The 22,989-nt window shown below is 38.9% G+C and overlaps 2 protein-coding genes across 15 annotated transcripts in view; both read left to right on the plus strand.

The window, feature by feature from the left end:
* The window catches only part of LOC309553178 (protocadherin gamma-B2-like), a 374,843-nt gene that overhangs the window by 322,001 nt on the left and 29,853 nt on the right, over positions 1-22,989 (plus strand). The window lies entirely within an intron of this gene.
* LOC309554613 (protocadherin gamma-B1-like) lies at positions 2,393-4,852 on the plus strand (the record flags this gene model as incomplete). Its single annotated transcript, XM_082256333.1, has 1 exon — positions 2,393-4,852. One exon carries the CDS (start codon positions 2,393-2,395, stop codon positions 4,850-4,852), a length of 2,460 nt encoding a protein of 819 aa, XP_082112459.1.

A 22,989-nucleotide genomic window follows, 5' to 3' on the forward strand; every position in this document is an offset into this window, starting at 1 on the left:
TCTCACTCTAACGTTTGCAGCGATACCTCACATGTGTGGTTAAAACGTAGTTTACATATGTGGGCGCGACGTACGTATGTGATTGCTTCTGCGTGCAAGCATGTGGGGACAGGGGCGCTTTATGGTAAACGTTACGGTCTTAGTGGCGGATCTCTTCTCCACTACAGTGATCTCCACTTGCTTTCGGGTCCCGTGCTGAATGGCCGACCTGCTGCTTACTGAACACGTGATCCACTGAGGCCTTGCACTTATTAATAGCCCGCAGAATGTCAGCTAAGGTAGGCTGATCACAGTCCTCAGATTCCCCCTCCATCTCCTTCAACTTTCTCTAATCAGAGAATGCTATATGTTCATTAAGAAAATGCAAAGAATTCTCTGAATGACACACATGTTGAGTAGTTGACCTGCTGTGTTAACAATACAGTAGGCCACCTGCTCAATATGGGACCTGGAAGCAAGTGGAGATAATTATAGGAGAGGTGTCTACTTCAGTCATTTCCAGCTTCGAGTGCTATCAACCAAGTAGTGTATATACATAGTTACATTGGTCTAAGTTGGGCCAGTGTAACTATGTATAAAATATTCATACCCGCTAGTCATCTTTAACTAATGTTTGACACAGATCAACTTTTCTGCAGTCTCTTACCTTATAATGATGCTGTCTGATCAGTAGGTAGAATGAGGAAATACATCCTCTTACCTGCAGCTACCTGCAGATATAATCGCAGGTAGGCAAAGTCATTTGACGGGAGCTGCAGGACAGCCTTTTACTGATACAAGTTAGGGCTTTCTTTCCCAAAGTTAATAATGTTGCTGTATATTAGCAAATGCCACCAATGTATTCATGTAGACTTGTATAGTCACTGACAAGTTAGGAAGCTCAGCTCATTAAACCATTTTGAGCCTGGTATACCTAGGGAGGCATCAGCAATTTAATGCAAGCTCCTTCTTTTCATATAGCACATACCCAGCTCTAGCTTGAGTCAATAAGAACACAAACAGAAAAAAAAAGATTGCGTATTTTGCTGACAAAGTCATTATTTTTTTGCAGTAAACTATTTTAGACTAGGTTTTAAATCTCTTTCTAAAAAATGTACTAATATTTTTGTGTGTATGTGTTTGTATAATAATTACACGAATTATATTATATAATGATACAATAATAGATAAAACAGTAAAATAAACATATCAGCAGTCTGTCCTGGATTTTTTGGTTTATTGTTTTAGGAAACTATGGCCAATAAACTACTTTTTTCTAACCTTGTCTTGTATCCCACTGCCCCTAAACTTGTCCTGTGACCCACTAACCCTATGCTGTGACCAAATCAGCCCAACCCTGGCCTGTAACCCACTCTCCCTAACCTTTTCTGTGATCTACTCCCACTAACCTTGTTGGGTCACTATTTATTTTAACCTTCCTTAATGACCTACTTATGCCATGTGACCCACCTGGATCCTCCTATGACCCACTCCTACGAACCTTCTGTGACCCACTTTTCCTAACCTTGTCTTGTGACCTTTTCACCCCTTATCTTCTCCTTGAGCCACTCTCTCTAACCTTATCCCATTTTTTTAAGAAGAGATCTGGAAAAACCTAATGGGCTTCATATTTATTGAACCTATTATTCATAAACATGAACAGCAAAAATAAAAAATACTGAGTAGTTGTAGTTGTGCTCTCTTGCCTAATTCGACGCTTGTACGCAGTATTTCTGCTAAACATATAGCATACACTGTATACACAATACATTTTAAATGTTTTTTATTTACCAGAATATCAGGGTGTAATTATCATAAAAAAAATTAACACATGTCATGTCACAAAGTTCAGTTCACATAAAAATATGGCCTTCATGGCAATTGTTTTCACGTTAAATTGACTTAATGTGCTTAAACTTCCAACCAACCACTATCTCAATCTTAGGCCAAAAGCTTTTAGAATAATATAAGGGTGTATCATGAGGTACAACATTACTTGTTTTGCTTTGTGTTTTTTTTTTTAAGTATTAAAAAACAATATTAATGAACACTAAAGGACCAGAGATTTTTTTTTTTAATCAGTTTCAGTAAGGTAACTGATGACGTTCATGTGAATGGTCCCTAAATCCTAGTCTGTATTTATGAAAGTAACTCTAAAATGTTGTAGTACCCAAATTGTACCTCAGAGCGCCGCTGTTCAACCAATAAGGAAGGATGTGAGAGATGCATGCCTCTATGAGACAGGCAGTACAACTGCAAGAGTGAATATAGAGCATTTCTGCATGAGATGGGAGTGCTTCAGGTCTAATAAAGAAGAAGATATTCTGGAATTTGTATTCAAATACGGATTATACATTCTACAAGGAATTCCTCTTATATATTCTCAACAATAAAAGGAACGGCTGTCTTGAAAATGCATCAACCACAGTCACCCCTGGAAATCAGATGGCAAGTAGTGATTTCATTATTTTCCTGGTTGTGTCATTCAGTCTCTGCTCAGATTCATTATTCCATTGTAGAAGAAATGAGGAAAGGTTCAGTTGTTGGGGATTTAGTGAAAGATCTTGGAATGAATGTGAAGGATATCACAGCAAGAAAACTCCGTATTGTGTCTGATGTTTCTGAAAAATATTTCAGTATCAATCTGGAGAATGGAGATCTTTTTATTGCAGAGAGGATAGACAGAGAGACACTGTGTGGGGCTGCAGCTGATTGTGTCCTGACCTTTGATGCTGTGGCTGAGAATCCTTTAAATGTGTTTAATGTTAGGATTGAAATTCAAGATATAAATGACAATGCACCAACATTTCATTATGAAGCAATACAATTAGAAATAAGTGAATATGCTTTACTGGGAGCAAAGTTTGTTTTGCAAAAAGCTGAGGATTTGGATATAGGAATTAATACACTGAAGAGCTACAAGCTGAGTCCTAATGAGCACTTTGTGTTAGGAGAAAGGATCAGCTCTGATGGCAGCATATTTCCTGAGCTAGTTCTAGAAAAGCCTCTAGACCGAGAGACACAAAATTACCATGAACTAGTTCTATCAGCCTTTGATGGAGGAAATCCTGTACAAACAGGCACTGTGTTGATTAAGATTGCCATCACTGATTTTAATGATAATACACCTATATTTACCCAAGAAGTATATAAAATAAGCATAAAGGAAAATATACCTTTAAATTCTACAGTTCTGCAGGTCAGGGCAACTGATGAAGATGAAGGTGTAAATGCACAAATTACATATTCATTCCGTACCCTGGCAAATAATATTCTCCAGATGTTTACAATTAATCACAAGGATGGAGACATTCGAACAAAGGGACATTTAGATTATGAAATGAAGAAACACTATGAAATATCTGTACAAGCCATGGATGGAGGAGGGCTGGCTGCCCATGCCAAAGTTTTAATAGAGATATTGGATGAGAATGACAATGTTCCTGAGATAACCCTCACCTCCCTGTCTTCTCCTATTCCTGAAGACACATCCCCTGGAACTGTGGTGGCACTGATTGCAGTTCGTGATAAAGACTCAGGAGAAAATGGAGAAGTTCAGTGTCAAATCATTGGGGATATTCCATTTCAATTAGTGTCATCAGCAAGTAACTTCTTTAAAATTGTTACCAAAGATTCTCTGGACAGAGAAAAAATGTCATCCTATAACATCACCATTCAAGCATCTGACAAGGGTTCTCCTCTATTGTCTTCTGTAAAAGTCATCTATTTGGACTTGGCGGATGTTAATGACAATGCACCTATATTTGAGAAGTTGACTTACACTGCATTTGTACCAGAAAATAATTTACCAGGAGCTTCCATATTCCATGTTCAAGCAAACGATATTGACAGTGAAGAAAATGCAAAACTGACCTACTTTATAGTAAGTAACAGTAATGACAAAGATACCATATCCTTGCATGTATCTATAAATCCAGTGACTGGAGTCATTTATGCGCAGAAATCATTTGATTATGAGCAACACAAAGAATTCAACATTCAGATTATTGCAAAAGACAATGGATTTCCATCACTGAACAGCAGCACAACCCTAAAAATTCATGTGGTAGACCAGAATGATAACCCACCAGTCATCCTATACCCACCAAGAGACAGTGATGGCCCTGTCTTTGAGATTGTGCCTTGGTCATCTGAACAAGGCTCCTTGGTATCCAAAGTGGTGGCAGTGGATGCGGATTCTGGACAAAATGCCTGGTTGTCGTATTTTTTGCAAGTTTCTGAGCCATCACCTTTTACTATTGATCGGTACACTGGGGAGATCAAAACATCAATCGTTTTTCATGATAGAGATTATTTAAAACATAAAGTTGTGGTCATAGTAAAAGACAATGGCTACCCACCCCTGTCTGCTTCTGTGATTCTAAACCTGGTGATTGCTGATAGTTTTCAGCAGATAATTCCCGAAATGAACAAACAGCCAAGCAAACTGAACTCCCAGTCGAACTTACAAATGTACCTGGTGATTGCCTTGTCATTGATTACTTTTCTGTTTGTATTGACTGTGATAGTCGCTGTGGTCTCCAAATGCAGAGAGTCCAAATCTTTGCCTTCATTTGGCCCTGTGAATACACACTTATATCATACTGTAGATCCCAGATTTATTTCCCAGTTTAACAATGGAACATTGCAGCTTCCCTACACATACAATGTTTGTCCAACTCTGGATTCAATGGACAAGGAATTTGCTTTCCTAAAAACTCAGCAGTGTGTTCCGGTTGTTCCTGTAGATAGACTCATTGATGCGGATGATTCAGGAATTGGTAATGAAAACATAAGAGACCCTATAGCTGATGACATTCTTATTTTGCAGGTATGTTCAATCTATGATGTTTATTTAGTCTGCATTCTTTAAGGCAACATTACAGATGTTTGTTATGAAATCTTTATTGATCCTACAGTGTTGGCAAATCAGAGGAGGTCTCTGATTTTATATTGATTTTGTAAAAGAATAGTTACAAGAAAACTTTTCTCTTGATAATAGCAGGCAGTTTTATTCAGTAGAAATTGGAAAAAATTGTGACCATAAGACTTCCATAGTTAATAGACCATCATGAGACCAGAGATCATAGTGCATCCTATATCTACTTTAGTTTTCTGGCATTGCACGAGAGACCAGACTTCCTGGTGATATAAATGGTCATAGCCTACCATGTGATCTCATTGCTCTTTGTGGGTGTTTTAAGTTACACTGGCACAACACGTTTAATTACCTGTATTTACTCAATAAACTATATTAAGTATATTTACCTATAGACAAATATTTTATGTTTATGGAAATATAATTTACAGTTGTTATTCTAAATGCAGAACTATTAAATATATGTGGCCTGGGTTCTGCACACAAATGTGGATAGGGAAAGGTTGCTCTTCAACAAAATTTATATGAAATGGGAACTTTTAAAAAGAACACATATAGAAAATGCTTTTATCATTTTTGAAAAAATAGCATTAAAGAACGATTGGTCTTGATCCATAAAGAAGTCCTATTTTTAATTGCTAATTTTTACGAGCAATAATCAAGAGCAACTAATCAGAATTTCCTGAAGGCCAGTAAATTTTAATTACTGGCTATGAGTTACTGTACATGAAAATTAGCACTTAAACAAGAATTTCTGTCATTTTCTTTTCAATAGAGAACACAATTAGTGCAGAAGGGATGGGTTAGAACCTCCGCCAGGTTTTATATTCAGTTAGTGTCTGCATTTGCTTCCTTTTTCACACTTTCTGTCATGGCGAAAAAAAAGTGATTTTATTGCTATCTGTATCCCTGCTGGAGAGATCTTAAATCCTTCTGTATACCAAAAAAATGTTAATTTTAATAAATAAAGTAATCTTTGCTGTTTGGCTTAAAATTGAACTTTTACTGAATATAATGCTGTAGTGGTTAGCACTTTTCCTAGCAGCTAAAGGGTCACTGGTTTGAATCCCAACCATGACACTACCTGCCTGCAGTTTGCATATTCCTGCGTGGGTTTCCTCCAGGTACTCCGGTTTCTTCCCAGTCTTCAAAGACATGCTGGTAGGTTAATTGGCTCCTGTCTAAATTGGCCCTATGTGTATGTTTGAATGTGAGTTAGGGACCTTAGATTGTAAGCTTCTTGAGGGTAGGGACTGATGTGAATGTACAATGTATATGTAAAGTGCTTTGTAAATTGACGTTGCTATATAAGTACCTGAAATAAAATAATAGTCATAATATTGTACGGATGTAGCACTGTTCAAATATATACATTAAGCACACCAAATGTTTGGTGAGGGTGGACTATTTTATAAACATAGATGTACATTTTAATATAATTTTGTGTAGTTGCTGGTTGTTACGCTTTTTGCTTTGTTAAAAATTTCCATGACCCACCCCATGTCCTACTGGCAAGGGGTAGCACATAGGACATAGGTTGCTGTAACAGGTGGCACTTAAAACATTTTTTTTTTTCATAATCACAGTCCTACTCTCTAGGACAGTGCCATGTTCAGGTCTCTTCCTTTGTGATCTTCTACAACCTGGATTGCAATGTTGGCACAGAGATCGTGTAGCTTCTGGTCCTCTGTATAGTTTCCACCAGGATGTTTTTACAATTTCACCAAATGGGAGTGACACCTTTCATTTATCTCTGGCTTCAATTGTTTTCGGACTAATTGCACTTAGATGGCGGTGCTTCCCACTCCTTCTTATATACACAGATCCTAAGGTTTCCAATTCCTTCTTATGCCCCATACACACGTGCAGATTATCTGAAGACTTTTGTCTGCAGACTTACCAAAACCATATAATATGAGGTCAAACCTAAACACTTTCAATTTGTATGCAATCCGGCAGGCCCTTGCACTACATAGAAAAGGTAAATCTGAAGACAAAAGTCTTCAGATAATCTGCACGTGTGTACGGGGCATTAGGTCAACTGTAGCCTGAATCTTGGTGTTTTTATGTTACTTTCTCCCAACACATTCTTGTTGCTTTTTAATTATTTTTTTATTTATTTTTTCCCCCTATATACAAGTCCACCCCCCCCCCACACTCTACTTTGCACCCATATTTTACTTGTTTTTTTTGCATGTAACTTCTGGTGCCTGTGAAGTTCTTAGCTGTGTTAAAGCTGAACTTTACCAATAACAGTTTGATAACAATTAATGTTTTTAAACCACTTGCCGACCGCCGCACGACTATTTACTGCCGCAGTCAGCCGCTTACAGGCAAAGTGACGTAGGGGTATGTCGCTCGCCCATGAGCCTGTAGGGGGCGAGCGCACGCCGGCGGCAGCGTGCTCCCTCCTCCGCTCGCTCCCTGGGGAGCCAGCACGTGTGACCGGCGGCTCCGATGTCCGCCGGCCACTCTCGATCTCCCGCAGGAGAGGGAGAAAGACAGACGGCTGATGTAAACACAGCCGTCTGTCATTCACACTAAAGTAATCACAGAGGCTATGCGATCCTGCTATGTAGGATCGTATGTCCCTGTGATTACATCACAAGCCACGCCCCCCCCCCCCCACAGTTAGAATCACGCCTCTAGGGACACACTTAACCCCTTGATCACCAGTAAAGTTAACCCCTTCCCTGCCAGTGTAATTTTTACAGTAACAGTGCATATTTATAGCACTGATTACTGTAGTAATGTCACTGGTACCCCCAAAAGTGTCAAAAATGTCAGTCAGGGGTCCGATCTGTCCACCACAATGTCGCAGTCCCGCAATAAAAATCGCAGATCACCGCCATTACTAGTTTAAAAAAAAACAATAAAAATGACATAAATCTTTCCCGTAGTTAGTAAACGCAATAACTTTTGCGCAAACCAATCAAAATACACTTATTGCGATTTTTTTTTACCAAAAATATGTAGCAGAAAACAAATTGGCCTAAAATGTTAAAAAATTTCGATTTTTACATTTTTTTTTTTTGAGAATTTCATATACAAAAAAAATATTGTTATTTTTTCAAAGTTGTCGCTCTTTTTTTGTTTAGAGCACAAAAAATAAAAATCGCACAGGTGATCAAGTACTACCAAAAGAAAGCTCTGTTTGTGGGAAAAAGAGGACGTCAATTTTACTTGGGTACAGCAGTGCACGTCCACGCAATTGCCCGTTAAAGTCACGCAGTGCCGAATTGCAAAATAGGGCCTGGTCCTTGAGCAGCCAAATCCTCCGGGGCTTAAGTGGTTACGAAAAGAACATACACTCTATATTAATAATTATGCTACCAAAATTAGTCTGTGCTGTAAATTGCCTCCAGCATAGCTCCTGGTTTTTCTTCCTGGAGTCAGCCATTTTGTTGAAGCCAACAGCAGTCACTTCCTTGTTGGAAGCTCCCCCCTCTCCTTAGTCTCAAAACCTATATGTCACTTTCTGCAATTAAAATATGTACTTGATTATATGTCTTGGCTCAGATACAGAAGAAAGCTTCAAAATCTTTACAGTGCTCGGGCTCATAGGCTTCTGAAGGAGAAAGGCGAGAGAATCAGGGAGGTAGGATACGATCTTTACAATGATGCTGTCTGGTCACTGGAAGAAGGGCTAAGGGGGTCATTACTTTCTCCTGTCTGCAGCTGATTACATCCTAAAGTCATTTGACAGGACCTCAAGGACAGCTTTTTATTGATACAAGTTATGGTTTGTTCAAACCTTATTTATAATTGCTGTGTATTTAGAGATGCCAGCAGTTTTTTCATGCAGACTTGTAAAGTCACAGAAAGGTCCACTCTAGGAAGCTCAATTGATTAAACCCCTGAGCCTGGTATACCTAGGAAGGCTTCAGCAATTTATTGTAAGCTCCTCCTTTTCATGTAACACATACCAGGTCCTAGCACAAGGGCACAAAAGGGAAAAAAGGGAAAAAACTCATTATTTTATTGCAGTTAACTAGGTTTCTAAGCGCTATGTAAAAGATTTAAAGATTTGCTAATATTTCTATGTGTATGTGTTTGTGTGTGTAAAAATAATTATATAATGTATAGTGTATATCAGGGATCTCCAAACTACGGCCCTCCAGCTGTTGCAGAACTACACATCCCATGAGGCATTGTAAAATTCTGACATTCACAGACATGACTAGCCATGATGGAAATTGTAGTTCCTTAAAAACTGGAGGGCCATAGTTTGGAGAACCCTGGTTTATATAATATATATATATATATATATATATATATATATATATATATATATATATAATATAATATATATATATATATAATACATATATATATATATATATATATATATATATATATATATATATATATATATATAATTACAATAATGGTAAATGATAACAGTACAATAAACACATCAGCAGCCTGTTCTGGATTTTTTTTTTTTTGCCTTGGTTTCTTTTTTGGAAGCTTTGCCCTATAAGCCACTCTTTTCTAACCTTCTCTTGTATCCTATTGCCCCTAACCTTGTCCTGTGACCCACTAACCTCAAGCTTTTGCTGTAAACGACTAAGCCCAACCCTCGTCTGTAACCCAAACTCCCTAGACTTATCTGTGACCTACTCTCACTAACCTTGTTGTGTCACTATTTACCGCTAACCTTCCTCTATGACCCACTTCCCCCTTGGGACCCACCAACCTGGATCTCCTTGTGACTCAGGCTCGGTTCACACTTATGCGATGCAGGGAAATGCAGAGAATCCTGTGTGTTTCCTGCATTGCATCCATGCGATCTGCGATGGTGTCAATGTTATCTAACGACACCCCAACAAAAGATTGCAAAATGCATTCACATTGCATGGGTGTGATGTGATTCATCTGCGTTGAAATAGGGGTCCTGCACCATTTTGGTGCTAATGCGATGCGATTTCAGCCATACAAACTATATGGCTGAATTAGCACCACACAGACATCGCATGTGATGTGCACAGGAATGCGGTGCAAATCACACGTGATCTCTGCAATTGCACCAGTGTGAATCCAACCTCACTCTACTAAACTTATCCTGTGATCCACTTTCCCTAACCTTGTCTTGTGATCTGTTCACCCCCTTATCTTCTCCACTTATCCACTTTCTCTAACCCTATCCCATTTTTTGAAGAAGAGATCTGGAAAAACCTAAGGCTGCTACGTTCACATGTAGGCATTTTGGGGCGTTTTTCAGCTCTAAGGATCAGCTCAAAAAAAGCCCAACAGGACAAATCCTATTCATTTCAATGGTCCCTGTTCACATCTGAGCGTTCCGATGCCTTGAGCAAAACACCCGACGCTCCAAAAAAGAGCTTCTTTTTGGGCAGATTACAGGCATTTTTGCCCCATAGACTTAATGCAAACGCTGGAAAGGCAATATAGAGTGTTTTACAGGCGTTTTACCTGTAAAATGCTTGTAAAAACGCCTATCAAAATGCCTATAAAAACGCCTGGAAAACGCATGGAAAATGCCTATAATATAGCAACACCTAGATGTGAACGTAGCCTTAGGCTACGTTCACATCTTGGTGTTGATATTTACAGGCGTTTTTTAGGCGTTTTTTCAGGCGTTTTTATGGGCGTATTTCAGGCGTTTTACAGGCGTTTTTACAGGCGTTTTTGTGCAGGCGTTTTTAGGTTGACTAGTAACCATTGGAAAAAATTAAAATGCCTGTAATCTGCCCAAAAAGAAGCTCATATACTTTTTTGAGCGTTGGGCATTTTGCTTAAAACGTCAAAACGCTCAGATGTGAACAGGGGCCATTGAAATGAATAGGATTTGTATTGTTGGGCGTTTTTTTAGCTGATCCTAGAGCAGAAAAACTCCCCAAAAATGCCCCAAAACGCCTACATGTGAACTTAGCCTTATGGATTTAATATTTATTGAACCTATTATTTTTAAACATGAACAGCAAAACATAGAAAATACTGAGTAGTTGTAGTTGTGCTCTCTTGCCTTATTCAATGCTTATGTCTACAGTATTTGCACTAAACATATAGCATACACTGTATACACTGTATACACAATACATTTTATTGTCTTTGGTTTACAGGAAAACCAGGGTATATTTATTATAAACAAATCTAGCACATACCACATCATAAAGTTCAGTTGACATAAAAACATGGCGTTTATGGCAATTGTTTTCACTTTAACTTGACTTTATTTGCTTAAACTATGAGCCAGCTACTGTATTATCCTAATCTTAAGATAAGAAGCTTCTAGAAGAATATAAGAAAAAGTGGGGCTGATTTACTAAAACTTGAGAGTGCAAAATCTGGTGCAGATCTGCATAGAAACCAATCAGCTTCCAGGCTTTTTTTTGTCAAAGCATATTCCAACAAGCTGAAGTTAGAAGCTGATTGGCTACCATGCACAGCTGAACCAGATTTTGCACTCTTCAGTTTTAGTTAATCAACCCCTAAGTTCCATGAGGGTCAAACTTACTTGTTTTGTCAAAGTTGTTTGCAAAATGTTAGAAAATCATACTAACGAACATTAAAGAACTGTTACAATTAAATAATCGCAAAAAATGTTTACATTTAGGGTTCACACCACATTTAGTTCAGTGCGTTTTTTTCTGCATCAAAAACTCATGGAAAGTAGGTTATATGGCTTCCAATGGCATAGTCCAGACCAGTGCGGCCAGTTCCAGGGTGTTCCATTTCCAGAAAAAAAGTCGAATATGCTGAATTTATCCTGCACTAGACTGTACTGGAACGTGGTAACACGCATCATATATGCACTGGAATGCAGTGGAACGCATCAAAAATGCACCGGACCCCAGTACAGTGAAAAAAAAAAAACAAGAAAAAAAGCATCTGGAATGCATGCAGAAACCAATTAAAAAACGCATTAAAACATGTTTAAAAACGCACATGCAGAAATGCATCTGAAACAGATCTGGAGTGCGTTTTTGTTGTGAACCGGCCCTTGAAACATTTTTTCATAATGGTGGCCATATAAATATTATTTTCTTGTGATGAAAAAAAAAACATGAAATGATAACACCAGCATTTTGGGATGCAAACCCCAAAATCATTTATTTCCTACCTTACTCAAAAAATATAATTTTGGATAAAGTTACAACATGTTTTTTTTTTTTTTTGTATGCCACCTATGTTCCATTGAAGAGATTTCCCTTCACCTCCTGTCCTATAGACACAACAGGAAGTGAGTGAGACATCGTTTCTCCAGAGGTTATGGAGAATTGTCTTGGAAATGCTCTGTCATAGTTCCATGGGTGTACTCACTTCTTGGGAGGCAAGTTCCCGAAAAGGAGACCAGATTTCCCTAACCCCAGGAGAAATGATGCTCCTATGGAGTAATATTATTGAGCGTTATATGCCAAGCATGTAAAAGAGAGGCAAATTGGTCCAGTGTGTGTATACCTAAGGGGGGGGGGGGGCTGTATCTCACAGCACATGTGGTGATCACTGGATTCACTTCAGAGGATGTTTTGGTCTTTGGTTGCACTTCAGAGGATTTTCAGTTATATATTGCACTTCAAAGGACTTTTAGTTGTATATGCTTGAAGACTTTTTGGACACTTTGTTTTATGTTTTCACTTTTTTTATGCTTCTGCTGTATATAGCACAGCGTGGTTCTAAAGCCTAAACATTTTTACTCTAAAAGAGAAGTATGAGTTTTTCTTTTTAATTTTAGAATCATACTTACCAAGGTGTAGCAGCATCAGTCCTATGCTGCATCTGACCCCTGCCGGCTCTAAGACTGAGAACCGAGCAATCAAACACCACTGATCGCTTGGTTCTCAGAGCTCCCTAAACAGAGAGCTGAAGACTGTCAGTCACTGTTTTCTGCACTGCCCCTCCAGCTCTCACTGGAGTGCTGGACTGCGGAGGGTGCAGGAGCAGCTTGCTGAGAGGCTAAGCTAGATGCCAGTCCAGGCATGTAGGCAGGTCTGGACTATATGGTCACAATCTTTCCCAAGCCTGGACCGGCTTTGTGATGTCAGCAGACAGCGGGCTTCAACTCGCTGTCTGCTGAAAATGAGTCACAGGAGTGCAGAACGAACTGCACTCCAGTGACCCACAGGAAACATAAAGCCGAACAAGCTTTGACTGTACTTCTCCTTTAATGCATTCCTTGCATTAAGGTAAACAATGTTTAGGCATTCAGTTTGGCCCCTCCTCCACCTTATACTTACCTGAGTCCTCATTAGATCCAGCACTGTGCACGTCTGCATCTCTTCTCTCCCCTCAGTTTTGTGTCTCACTAGCTTAGCTGGGGCACTGGGGGCCAATGGCTGTCAATCAAAGCCAATGACGAGGGAGTAGGGCCGAGCCTCGCTGACTGTGTCAATGGACAATGGGAGCAGCAATGGGGCTCGGGAGTAAGCACGCAAGAAAGCTGCTTTCCATGGGGGCACTGGACAGAGAGTAGGGGCCACAGGAGCACCGCTGGGGAACCCGAGAAGAGGATGTTCGGGCAGCCCTGTGCAATTCCTTTGCACAGAGCAGATAAGTATAGAGATGTTTGTCTGTTTGTTTTTTTAATTTATCCTTTACAATCTCTTTAGCCCTTTACAACTTTATACAAAATTGAAGGTTTTTTTTCTATTTGATATACCAAGGGGTTAATTTACTAAAACTGGAGAGTGCAAAATCTGGTGTAGCTCTGCATGGAAACCAATCAGCTTCCAGGGTTTTTTTTTTTTTCTTGTCAAAGCTTAGTTTAACAAGCTAAAGTTAGAATCTTCTTTTTTCTTTAATAAAATCTGTTTTGAAAAATAAATAAAAAAATTAAAAAAAATACAATTGTTGTTAACTTCTTTTTGCTTTAATAAAATATGTTTTGAAAAAAAAAAAAAGGTAGAAGCTGATTGGCTACCATGCACAGCTGCACCAAATTTTGCATTCAGGTGTTATTCACTAAGGCTACATTCACACCTGAGCGTAGCGTTTTTCGCGCGTTTTTTACCACGATTTTACCGCGATTTTTGCAGCGTTTTTTACCTCGATTTTACCGCGATTTTTACCGCGATTTTTGTGCAGGCGTTTTTAGATTGAATAGAGATCAATGGAAAACGCCTGTAATCTGCCCAAAAAGAAGCTCATGTACTTTTTTGAGCGTTGGGCGTTTTGTATACAGCGTCAAAACGCTCAGATGTGAACAGGGGCCATTGAAATGAATAGGATTTGTCTTGTTGGGCGTTTTGAGAGCTGATCCTAGAGCAGAAAAACGCCCCAAAAACGCCCCAAAACGCCTAGATGTGAACGGAGCCTTATCAGTTCTGAGCCTTACCTGCCTGTGTTTACTATAAACAGTTTCTGTAGCTTCATAGTTTAAAACGCATTTAGGATAGTTCTATTACACAGCATTGTAATGGTTTGATTTTTTTTTCACCAATTTATATATGGTTAAAGTGAAAATTTAAAGTTGGCCAAACAGTTATGAAATCGTTACATATTACAGAAGATTACATATTAGAATGGCAACAAATATATCTGTTGTGTTCAACTACGCAGCGGCACATATATAGTTGATTGTCACAGTTTGCTCCAAGTGGCTTTGGATTATTTTATTATTACTAGGTGTAGTAACACTTCACCATAAAGACTGTGGCATATTATATAAATATACTGTATATGAGCCTGCCAATAAGAGTTTAAAATGGTTTCCCTGTTGAAATGTTGAAGATTTCCAAAAAGTCAGCAAAAGCAGACAGCATGTTATTTATCTGGATTGACAAATGTATATAGGTGTGTGTAAAGCTAATCCAAATTGTTACATTTACAATAAAAATACGAATTAAGACATGGAAATAAAAAAGGTTTATCTCCATGCTGTGGTGGGGTGGCAGCTAACACAGATAAGTAATATACCAAACTTAGAAATAATCTTAAGGAAAATGTGTAGCGCCAAAAGTAAATGAACTTCATATACTTTTTGCGCTACACTAATTAACATATATTTAATACAGAAAATTCAGGCAAATATAAATTACCATTTTTGATATAATCTGGGCAAAAGAAAAAAAAATCTTGTTATTTTTAATTTTTTTATTATTATTTTTAATTGTAGATTTTAGGATTTTTTTTATTTTTATGTACTTATTATTTTATTTATCACTTCTTAAGGCCAAGTATCATTGAAATGTCATCAAATAATTTTCTTACCTGCCTTCTGACCCACTCTTGAGACCTGCAGTTCCTAAGTGGAACACAGTGTGTCACTGTTGCCCAGTAAGGTTAGAGATGCATGTGGAGGTCCCTTGGAGTTTTCAGTAAATACACAGCGCAGACTAGGGAAAGACGTCCTTGCATTCATTTCATTGTTAGGTCACGGACAAGGTGGATTTCTCTGTATTTCTTCTTGAACTACCAGGAGATTTGTAGGAGACTTCAGCAAATGCCAAGTGGATTATAACGTCAAACAGAGTTTTCCAGGAAAGTCACAGTCAGAAGGACTTGGAGTACAATGGAATGGCAAGTAGTGTGTTTTCTGTTACTCTGCTTTTATCTTCATGCGATTTTGGGCCAGCTTCGTTATTCTATCCCTGAGGAAACAAAGAAAGGCTTCCTGGTGGGAAACGTTGCTAAAGACTTGGGTTTAAACATTAGGCAACTTACAGTGAGAAAATTCCGCATCTCTTCTGTTAATGCGCAGAATTTCTTCAGTGTGAACCTTGACAATGGAAACCTCTATGTCTCCGACAGAATAGACAGAGAGACCGTTTGTGAGATGACATCCAGTTGTTTACTAAGTCTGGAAGCTGTAGCTGAAAATCCTTTGTCCGTATTTCCAGTGGAGATCGAAATCCAGGATGTAAATGATAATCCCCCCGTGTTTTCCAAGAGCATTATTAATTTAGAAATAAGTGAATTGACCCATCCGGGGACAAAATTTGTTCTGGTTAATGCCCTTGATCCAGATGTTGGAATTAACTCTTTGCAAACCTACAGAATCTCTGAGAACCAATATTTTACCCTGCGTGAAAAAGCTAGTGCTGATGGTAGTAAATACCCAGAACTGGTGCTACAGAAGGTGTTGGACAGAGAACAGCAGTCATCATTTGAAATCATTCTAACGGCTGCAGATGGAGGTCAGCCTGTAAAGACGGGGACAGCTGTCATCAAAATTATCGTTAGTGATATTAATGACAATGCCCCAGTTTTTGAAAAAGAGCTGTACCAGATTGATGTGCTTGAAAATACGCCAGTAAACTCTTTAGTTGTTAAGCTGAGTGCTACTGATAGAGATGAAGGCCTCAATGGACAAGTTACTTACTCTTTTGGCCACATCAAGAAGATTGCTCAGCAGGTTTTTACAATAGATTCTGTGACAGGGGAAATTAGGACTAAAGGGCAGTTAGATTTTGAAACAACAAAGAGTTATGAAGTGATGGTTGAAGCTGAGGATGGAGGAGGCCTAGTTTCCCACTGCAAGGTTATCATTAGAATTATTGATGCTAATGATAATGAACCGGAGATAACCCTTACATCTATCACCAATACAATACCTGAAGATGCTTTACGCGGAACACTTATTGCGCTGATAAACATACGAGATATAGACTCTGGAACTAACGGTGATGTCTCATGTAAGATAACAGGATCAATCCCATTTGAAATCATTTCATCATCTAGCAACTACTATAGGCTTCAAACCTCAGACATTTTAGACAGGGAAGAAACTGAAGGCTTTAACATTACAATAACTGCTGCAGATAGAGGATCTCCTCCTCTGTCCACCACAAGAACCATTTGGCTTGAGGTAATGGATGTGAATGACAACTCACCTGTATTCGAACAAACTAACTATGATGTGTATGTACCAGAAAATAAAGCTGCAGGTTCCTCCCTTTATCAGGTACAGGCATCTGATCCAGATCTTGAAGACAATGGGAAAATTACTTACTCTATTATTAACAGATATTTTGGTGATGTACCAGTATCTACGTATGTTTCTATTAACTCAGTAACTGGCGTTCTATATGCGCAGCAAGTATTTGATTATGAACAAATGAGAGAATTTGAATTTCAAATCACCGCATCGGATAATGGAAATCCCCGACTGACAAGCAATGTTACTGTAAAAATATATGTTATCGATCAAAACGACAACTCTCCAAAGATTCTATATCCATCCATAGGAAGAAGAGGCTCTGCATTTGAGACAGTCCCCCTTTCTTCAGGTAAAGGCCATTTAGTGACTAAAGTAGTGGCAGTGGATGCTGACTCCGGACACAATGCTTGGCTTTCTTATGAATTCCTGAACATGGCAGAACCTCTGTCATTTTCTATTGGTCAGCACAGTGGTGAGATCAGAACATTACGTACCTTTGGTGAAAAAGACCTGATGAAGCACAGCGTGGTGGTAATGGTAAAGGACCATGGAACTCCACCACTTTCTTGTACTGTAACTTTAAATCTGGTCATTGCAGAAAATTTTCAGCAAGATGTTTCTGAAATGAACACCCAATCGCGGAATTCTGATCTCGCTTCAAATTTAAATATTTATTTAGTAATAGCGCTAGCAGTAATGGCTTTTCTGTTTACTCTGACTATCATGATTGCAATAATAGCAAAATGGAGAAAGTCAAGGACAAACCACCCAAAAACATTTGGATACCTACCCACGGATATGTACTCCCAAGTTGGGCCCAGATTCCCAGTTAATTTTAATTATGCATCCACCCTTCCTTATTCACTTGATACTTCTGCTGCTGTAGACTCAACCGAAAACGAATTTGCGTACCTAAAACCTGCACACAATAATACAACAGACAAACTTATAGACTGTGATGATTCTGGTATTGGAATGGCTACAGTAAATAATTCCCCAGCAAATGATAGCAGTAAACAGGTAATGACGTTTTTAGATTTATCTGATGAAGTTTAAGAAATGTTTATGACATTTGGGGTATTTTGGTGTTTCAAAGGCTTGTTTTACACATATTTAGCAGGACAGGGTGGAAATAGCCATAATGAAAACAAACATCTTTGGGAAAGCTTCTCTCTATAGACAAGGATGTTGGAAGCATCACAGTCCAGGAAGTGAGTAGCGCAGGAGGAAATAGTCTTTTGTTTTCATTCTATTTCAAATATCAACAGTTTTACAGCTAGTGTGCTGTACCCGGTTGGTTACTACTGACATTTTCAGTTGGTAATTCTGGTAATAGCAAATAACGAAAAGAAGAAAGAAAAAATAATATAGCGTATACCGTTGCGACACAAGACATATTGCAATTGAATGTTATTAAAAAATATCTTTCCTTTTCCATCTGCATCCGCTGTAATTTTCGGAAAATGGCTACCTGGAGGTGTTCTGTACACATAAGGTGTACAGAACGCCCCTTAGAAAAATAGCTTCCTGCTTGTGTGATTGGCTCCCTGATTTGCCCCCAGAAGTCTTTACAAAGATACAAGTCAGATATCAGGCATCCCCTGCAACAAAAATTTCATTTTTGGTGAGATACTCCCAATAAGAACACGTCTAAAGGGATGCAGGCCCAGCAGCTTTCCTCATTAGTGCTCTGCAGCTGCTGCAGCTGATTGATAATTATGAAACCACTCCCATTAGATTCACTCAGCACAGAGGCACAGAGGAACAAACAGGGATTTCTTCAGAATACCAAAAGCTATATGTTTGTTAAAATCCTTGTAATGTACGTAGATCACCCAAAGGGGAATGTTTTTTTCTCAATAAAAGTGGAGTTATTCTTTAACTGAAATCACCTTACCATTTATTGTTTTTGCATATAACATACACACAGTGCCAGGACAAGGTCATCCAGCGCCCAGGGCAAAGATGCCAAGCTACACCCCCCTTCCCTTAGGGTTAGGGTCCCCCCCCCATCCCTGCAATAAACCATTGCGCCCAGGGCAGCCCTCCCTCCTGCCCACCACTTGTCCCAGCCCTGCATATACACATGAACATGTAGGGAAAGGCTAATACACTAAAGTTTACGATGGTGAATAGCATTGGAGGTTGGTAATATTGTTATGCTATAGTCCACATACACATACAGAGAAGCAACAGTATGCTAAAGCAGGCTGATCAGGGATTTTATTCAGTTTAAATTATGTTAAGAAAAATTCTGATTGGCTGCTTTGTTTTCTTGCTTTTGCTCTTTGGTTTCTAGAAAAAACTCATAACTTAAAACTAACCCCCAAAACACTTTTTTGTAACAATAATGATATTAAACATTTTCATGAAATGATATATTGTAAGCTAGACAACTCGGTTCTTACTATAGGAATATTACTGAAAATTAGAAATCATTTAGGAGAAAACTTGTATGGTGTCCACATGTTTCAGTGCAGTTATCGTGCTATGGCATTTTCCATCCCATCTGAACAACATCTGAGTGGATGACAGTCAAGCACGAAAAGACAGATTGTGCAGCCCATGCACTGATGGCTAAACTCCAGGATAAGCAAATATTGTCTAAAAACAAGAGTCATGTGCGTTCTTTAAGTATGGTCTGTGATTGTGCATTTTTTCCAGATCTGTGCAGTAATCCAGTGTGAAACTTTATCTCTGTGCAGGAGCTTCCTGTAATAGAGACCAGACACTGCTGCTCTCTCTCCCTGTGCAGGGTTACTGGTCTTGTATCCTCCCCCTTTTGTAGTTTTCTGCGGGCAGTCTGTAGTTTCTGGGTCCCCCCCCCCAGTTTTGCTTCCTGCTAAGGTTATGTGCAGCACAGTGATGATGTCACTGCTACTTTTACAAAGGAATAACTGGGCTTGCAAATGCATTTTGCACACAAGTGGATTTATATCCTTTGTGACTATGGAGGATTATATTAAAAGTGTAACTAAATCTATTGATTTAACGGTTTAAAAAAAACAGTTACATTCCTGGCATGCTGGGAATGCTAACTTTTATATTTGCTTGTGTTTTCAACCAAGCTGTCAAACCATCAAATGACTGGTATCATTGCTGATCACATGTGCAGCACCATGGCAACTGCAGATCAAACAGAGGCTAAGATGGCAGCTTCCTTGGATAGGAAGGTTTAGTTCTACCATTCCCAAGTCCAAGAAAGCCATAAGGACCATAGATGTCCCTAAGTTCTGCTAGTGTGTTTCTAAAGCAAAAGCTTTTTCATGTTTTGAATAACATGGGAGGTAATCCCTGTGAGGTTTATTTTCTGTTTACTTTTGCTGTCTGTGTCTCATTGGAGAGATTTTCTTTCACTTCCTTTCCTGGTGACACAGCAGAAAGAGAGAGACAATGGGGTTGATTAACTAAAATGGGAGAGGCAAAATCTGGTGCCGCTGTGCATGGTAGGCAATTGGTTTTTATCCACAGCTGCACCAGATTTTGCACTCTCCTATTTTAGTAAATTAACCCCAATCTCTCCAAAGTGAGGGCAGTTGCTTCAATAATTAGTTGGCAACAGGTGTCTCCATTGGAAGTTCTTTTCTCTAATCCTGTTTAGGTGAAACATGTAAAATGTTGTACTTTTCTTTTCCCTGTCAGTAGTCACCGGGACAAATAGAGAGAGTAAATCTCCCCAGCAGAAACAGAAATACAAAATTGGCAGTGATGTTACCATTTCCACAGTTGTTTAATACATGTCCCTAGATATACTTTACAAATAAACTTAAAAGATCAAGGATTAAAATCACATATTTGCAATGTCTTGCTGGGTTTAAAGCTGGCCATAGATGGATTGAAATTCGGCGGGTTCAGCAGGGAACAGACAAATGTAGATCCATCTATAGTCGATCCCACTCAACAGAAGTCAATCTAACAATCGACTTGTCGAACAGGACTGTTGGAAAGTTTTAGGGCTCCTTTCACACTTAAGCGACCTAAAAGTCGCGTGATTTTACCGCGATTTTGCCAGGATTTTTTTGCCACAATTTTGACTGGACTGGAAGCAATGCCTATGTCTTTGGACCTCAAAATGCATTAAAATCGTCCCAAACTATTGCAGGGACTACTTTGAAGTCGTTGCGACTTGAAGTCGCACAGATATGAACGGTACTCATTGGAAATCATGGAGTACAACTTGTCATGCGACTTTGCAGTCCCAAATCGCAGGACAAGTCGCACAAGTGTGAATGGGGCCTTAAGTGACTGTAAAGTCTCGTTTTTTTTTTTGCTTGTTTTATTTAAAAATAACAAACATGTTATATTTTCCTGCTCTGAGCTGAGCAGCTCAGATCCTCCTCTTCTCGGGTCTCTCTTCAGCGCTCCTGGCTTCACCACCCTGATGAGTGCCTCCACAGCAAGCAGCTTGCTATGGGGGCACCCAAGCCGAGCCTTAGCTCCCTGTGTCCATTCAGACATGAAGCCACGGTTCGACTCCACAAACCCCGTCCCCTCTCTCCCCTTATTGGCTAACTGACTTTGATTGACAGCAGAGGAAGCCAATGGCTGTATCCCAACCAGTTAGGAGAGAGAGTCTCTCCTGAAACATCGATGGATAGCTCATGGGCAACTGAAACACTTTCAGAAGCACCCCCCCCCCCCTCTGCAGGCCTCTTTTGGGCTTACCGTTTACACTGGCTCACCTGAGAAATAATCCGACAGTGCCGCTGGCTGGTCAAAGAGTAGATCTGATTTGATTGCCTCTATGGTATTGGAAGACCAGAGCTACCTACTCCAGGGTGGAAGTAAACATTTTTTTTTTTTTAAGAAAAAGATAAAAAAAAAAAAAATTTAATCTTTTGCCTTTAAAGGTATGGAAAAGATTTGGGGTCTGTTTGACCCCAGATTTTTTCATAAAGAGGACCTGTCATCCTTATTTCTATTACAAGGGATGTCTACATTCCTTGTAATATGAAAAAAATGATAAATAAACAATTTAAAGGACAGTGTAAATATAAATAATAACATTTTTTTTTTTAAAGCGCCCTACCCCTCCGTGCTCGCATGCAGAAGTGAAACGCATAAGTAAGTCGCACATGCATATGTAAACGGTGTTCGCACCATACATGTGGGGAAATGTCACGAAAATTAGAACGAGCGAGAGCAATTCTGCCTTCTGGTACACTTATGTGCAAAAAATGCATCAAGCTGTTTTTTCTTTTATATTAAGCAAGCACTGCAATGGTGTAAACTAGGCTTATTGAAATATGGTAATTGTTCTTGCATATGCGTTTATACTGTATTTGACTTCATCTGGTGTAAATGGGCCCAAAGAGCATACATGCTGGCTGTGAAAATGCTACCTGTGACAAAAGTTTCTTTGACACCCAGGGATAGATTTAACTAAAGTCAGATGGTCTGTGCATTTTGCAAGTTCAGTTGCTCCAGAGCCTAGTAAATGAGGGGAACCTGTGATGACTTCCAAAATCCAATCATGTGCAAGCATTTTTTTATATTCTTTGAATGTGATTGGGTACAAACTGAAGCTTCACCTCATTTACTAAGCTATGGAGCAACTGCACTTGCACAATTGCACTATTTGCCTTTAGTAAATCAACCCCCAGAGTATACAAAGCATAATTTCCTTCTCCCCAGTGTAAATACAAAGCTCTGTTATTAAAATTCTTCAGCACACTGGAAAATATCAGCAGACAATCATCCAGACCTTTTTTAATGACAAAACCTCACTCTTGTTGGTTTGTTAATCCTTGCCCCACTCTAATATGTCTACATTTCCTAGAGGCAAAACCAGACTCATTTGTTCTTGAATTGCTAAGGTTTGTCCATTTGAAAAAGAAGCAATGAACAATTCTAGAATTGCTTAGGACAGTTTTATGCTTACAAAGCTGTTTTCGTGTTGATAGTCATCTGTGTGATCAGACTTACTGGAGCTACTAATGGTACAAGGTCACATCTGGCTGTTTATGTGACGGGAAGGGGGATGGTATACACAGTTCAATAATGCACACTGTAACTGAAGTGCAATATTGCATTATTTATTGACGTGCCAGTGCTTAAAATAATTTCCATTTACTCCTAAATCTAAATGAATGATGGTACATTAAGTGAATAGTAATTTTGTCTTTCAGTGTGCCTAATTATATGTTTCATATTATGTTTATTTATCCCAAAAAATGAAGGCTTATATCAGATGTGATATTTCATGCAGCTTGCATGAACAAAGGGACATTTTTCATGAAAGGGTAATCATATTGAAAGTAACATTTTTACAGCAAGTAGAAACACAATTCTT

The sequence above is a fragment of the Pelophylax lessonae genome (assembly GCF_965119305.1).
Source record: "Pelophylax lessonae genome assembly, chromosome: 4".
Lineage (NCBI taxonomy): Eukaryota > Metazoa > Chordata > Amphibia > Anura > Ranidae > Pelophylax > Pelophylax lessonae.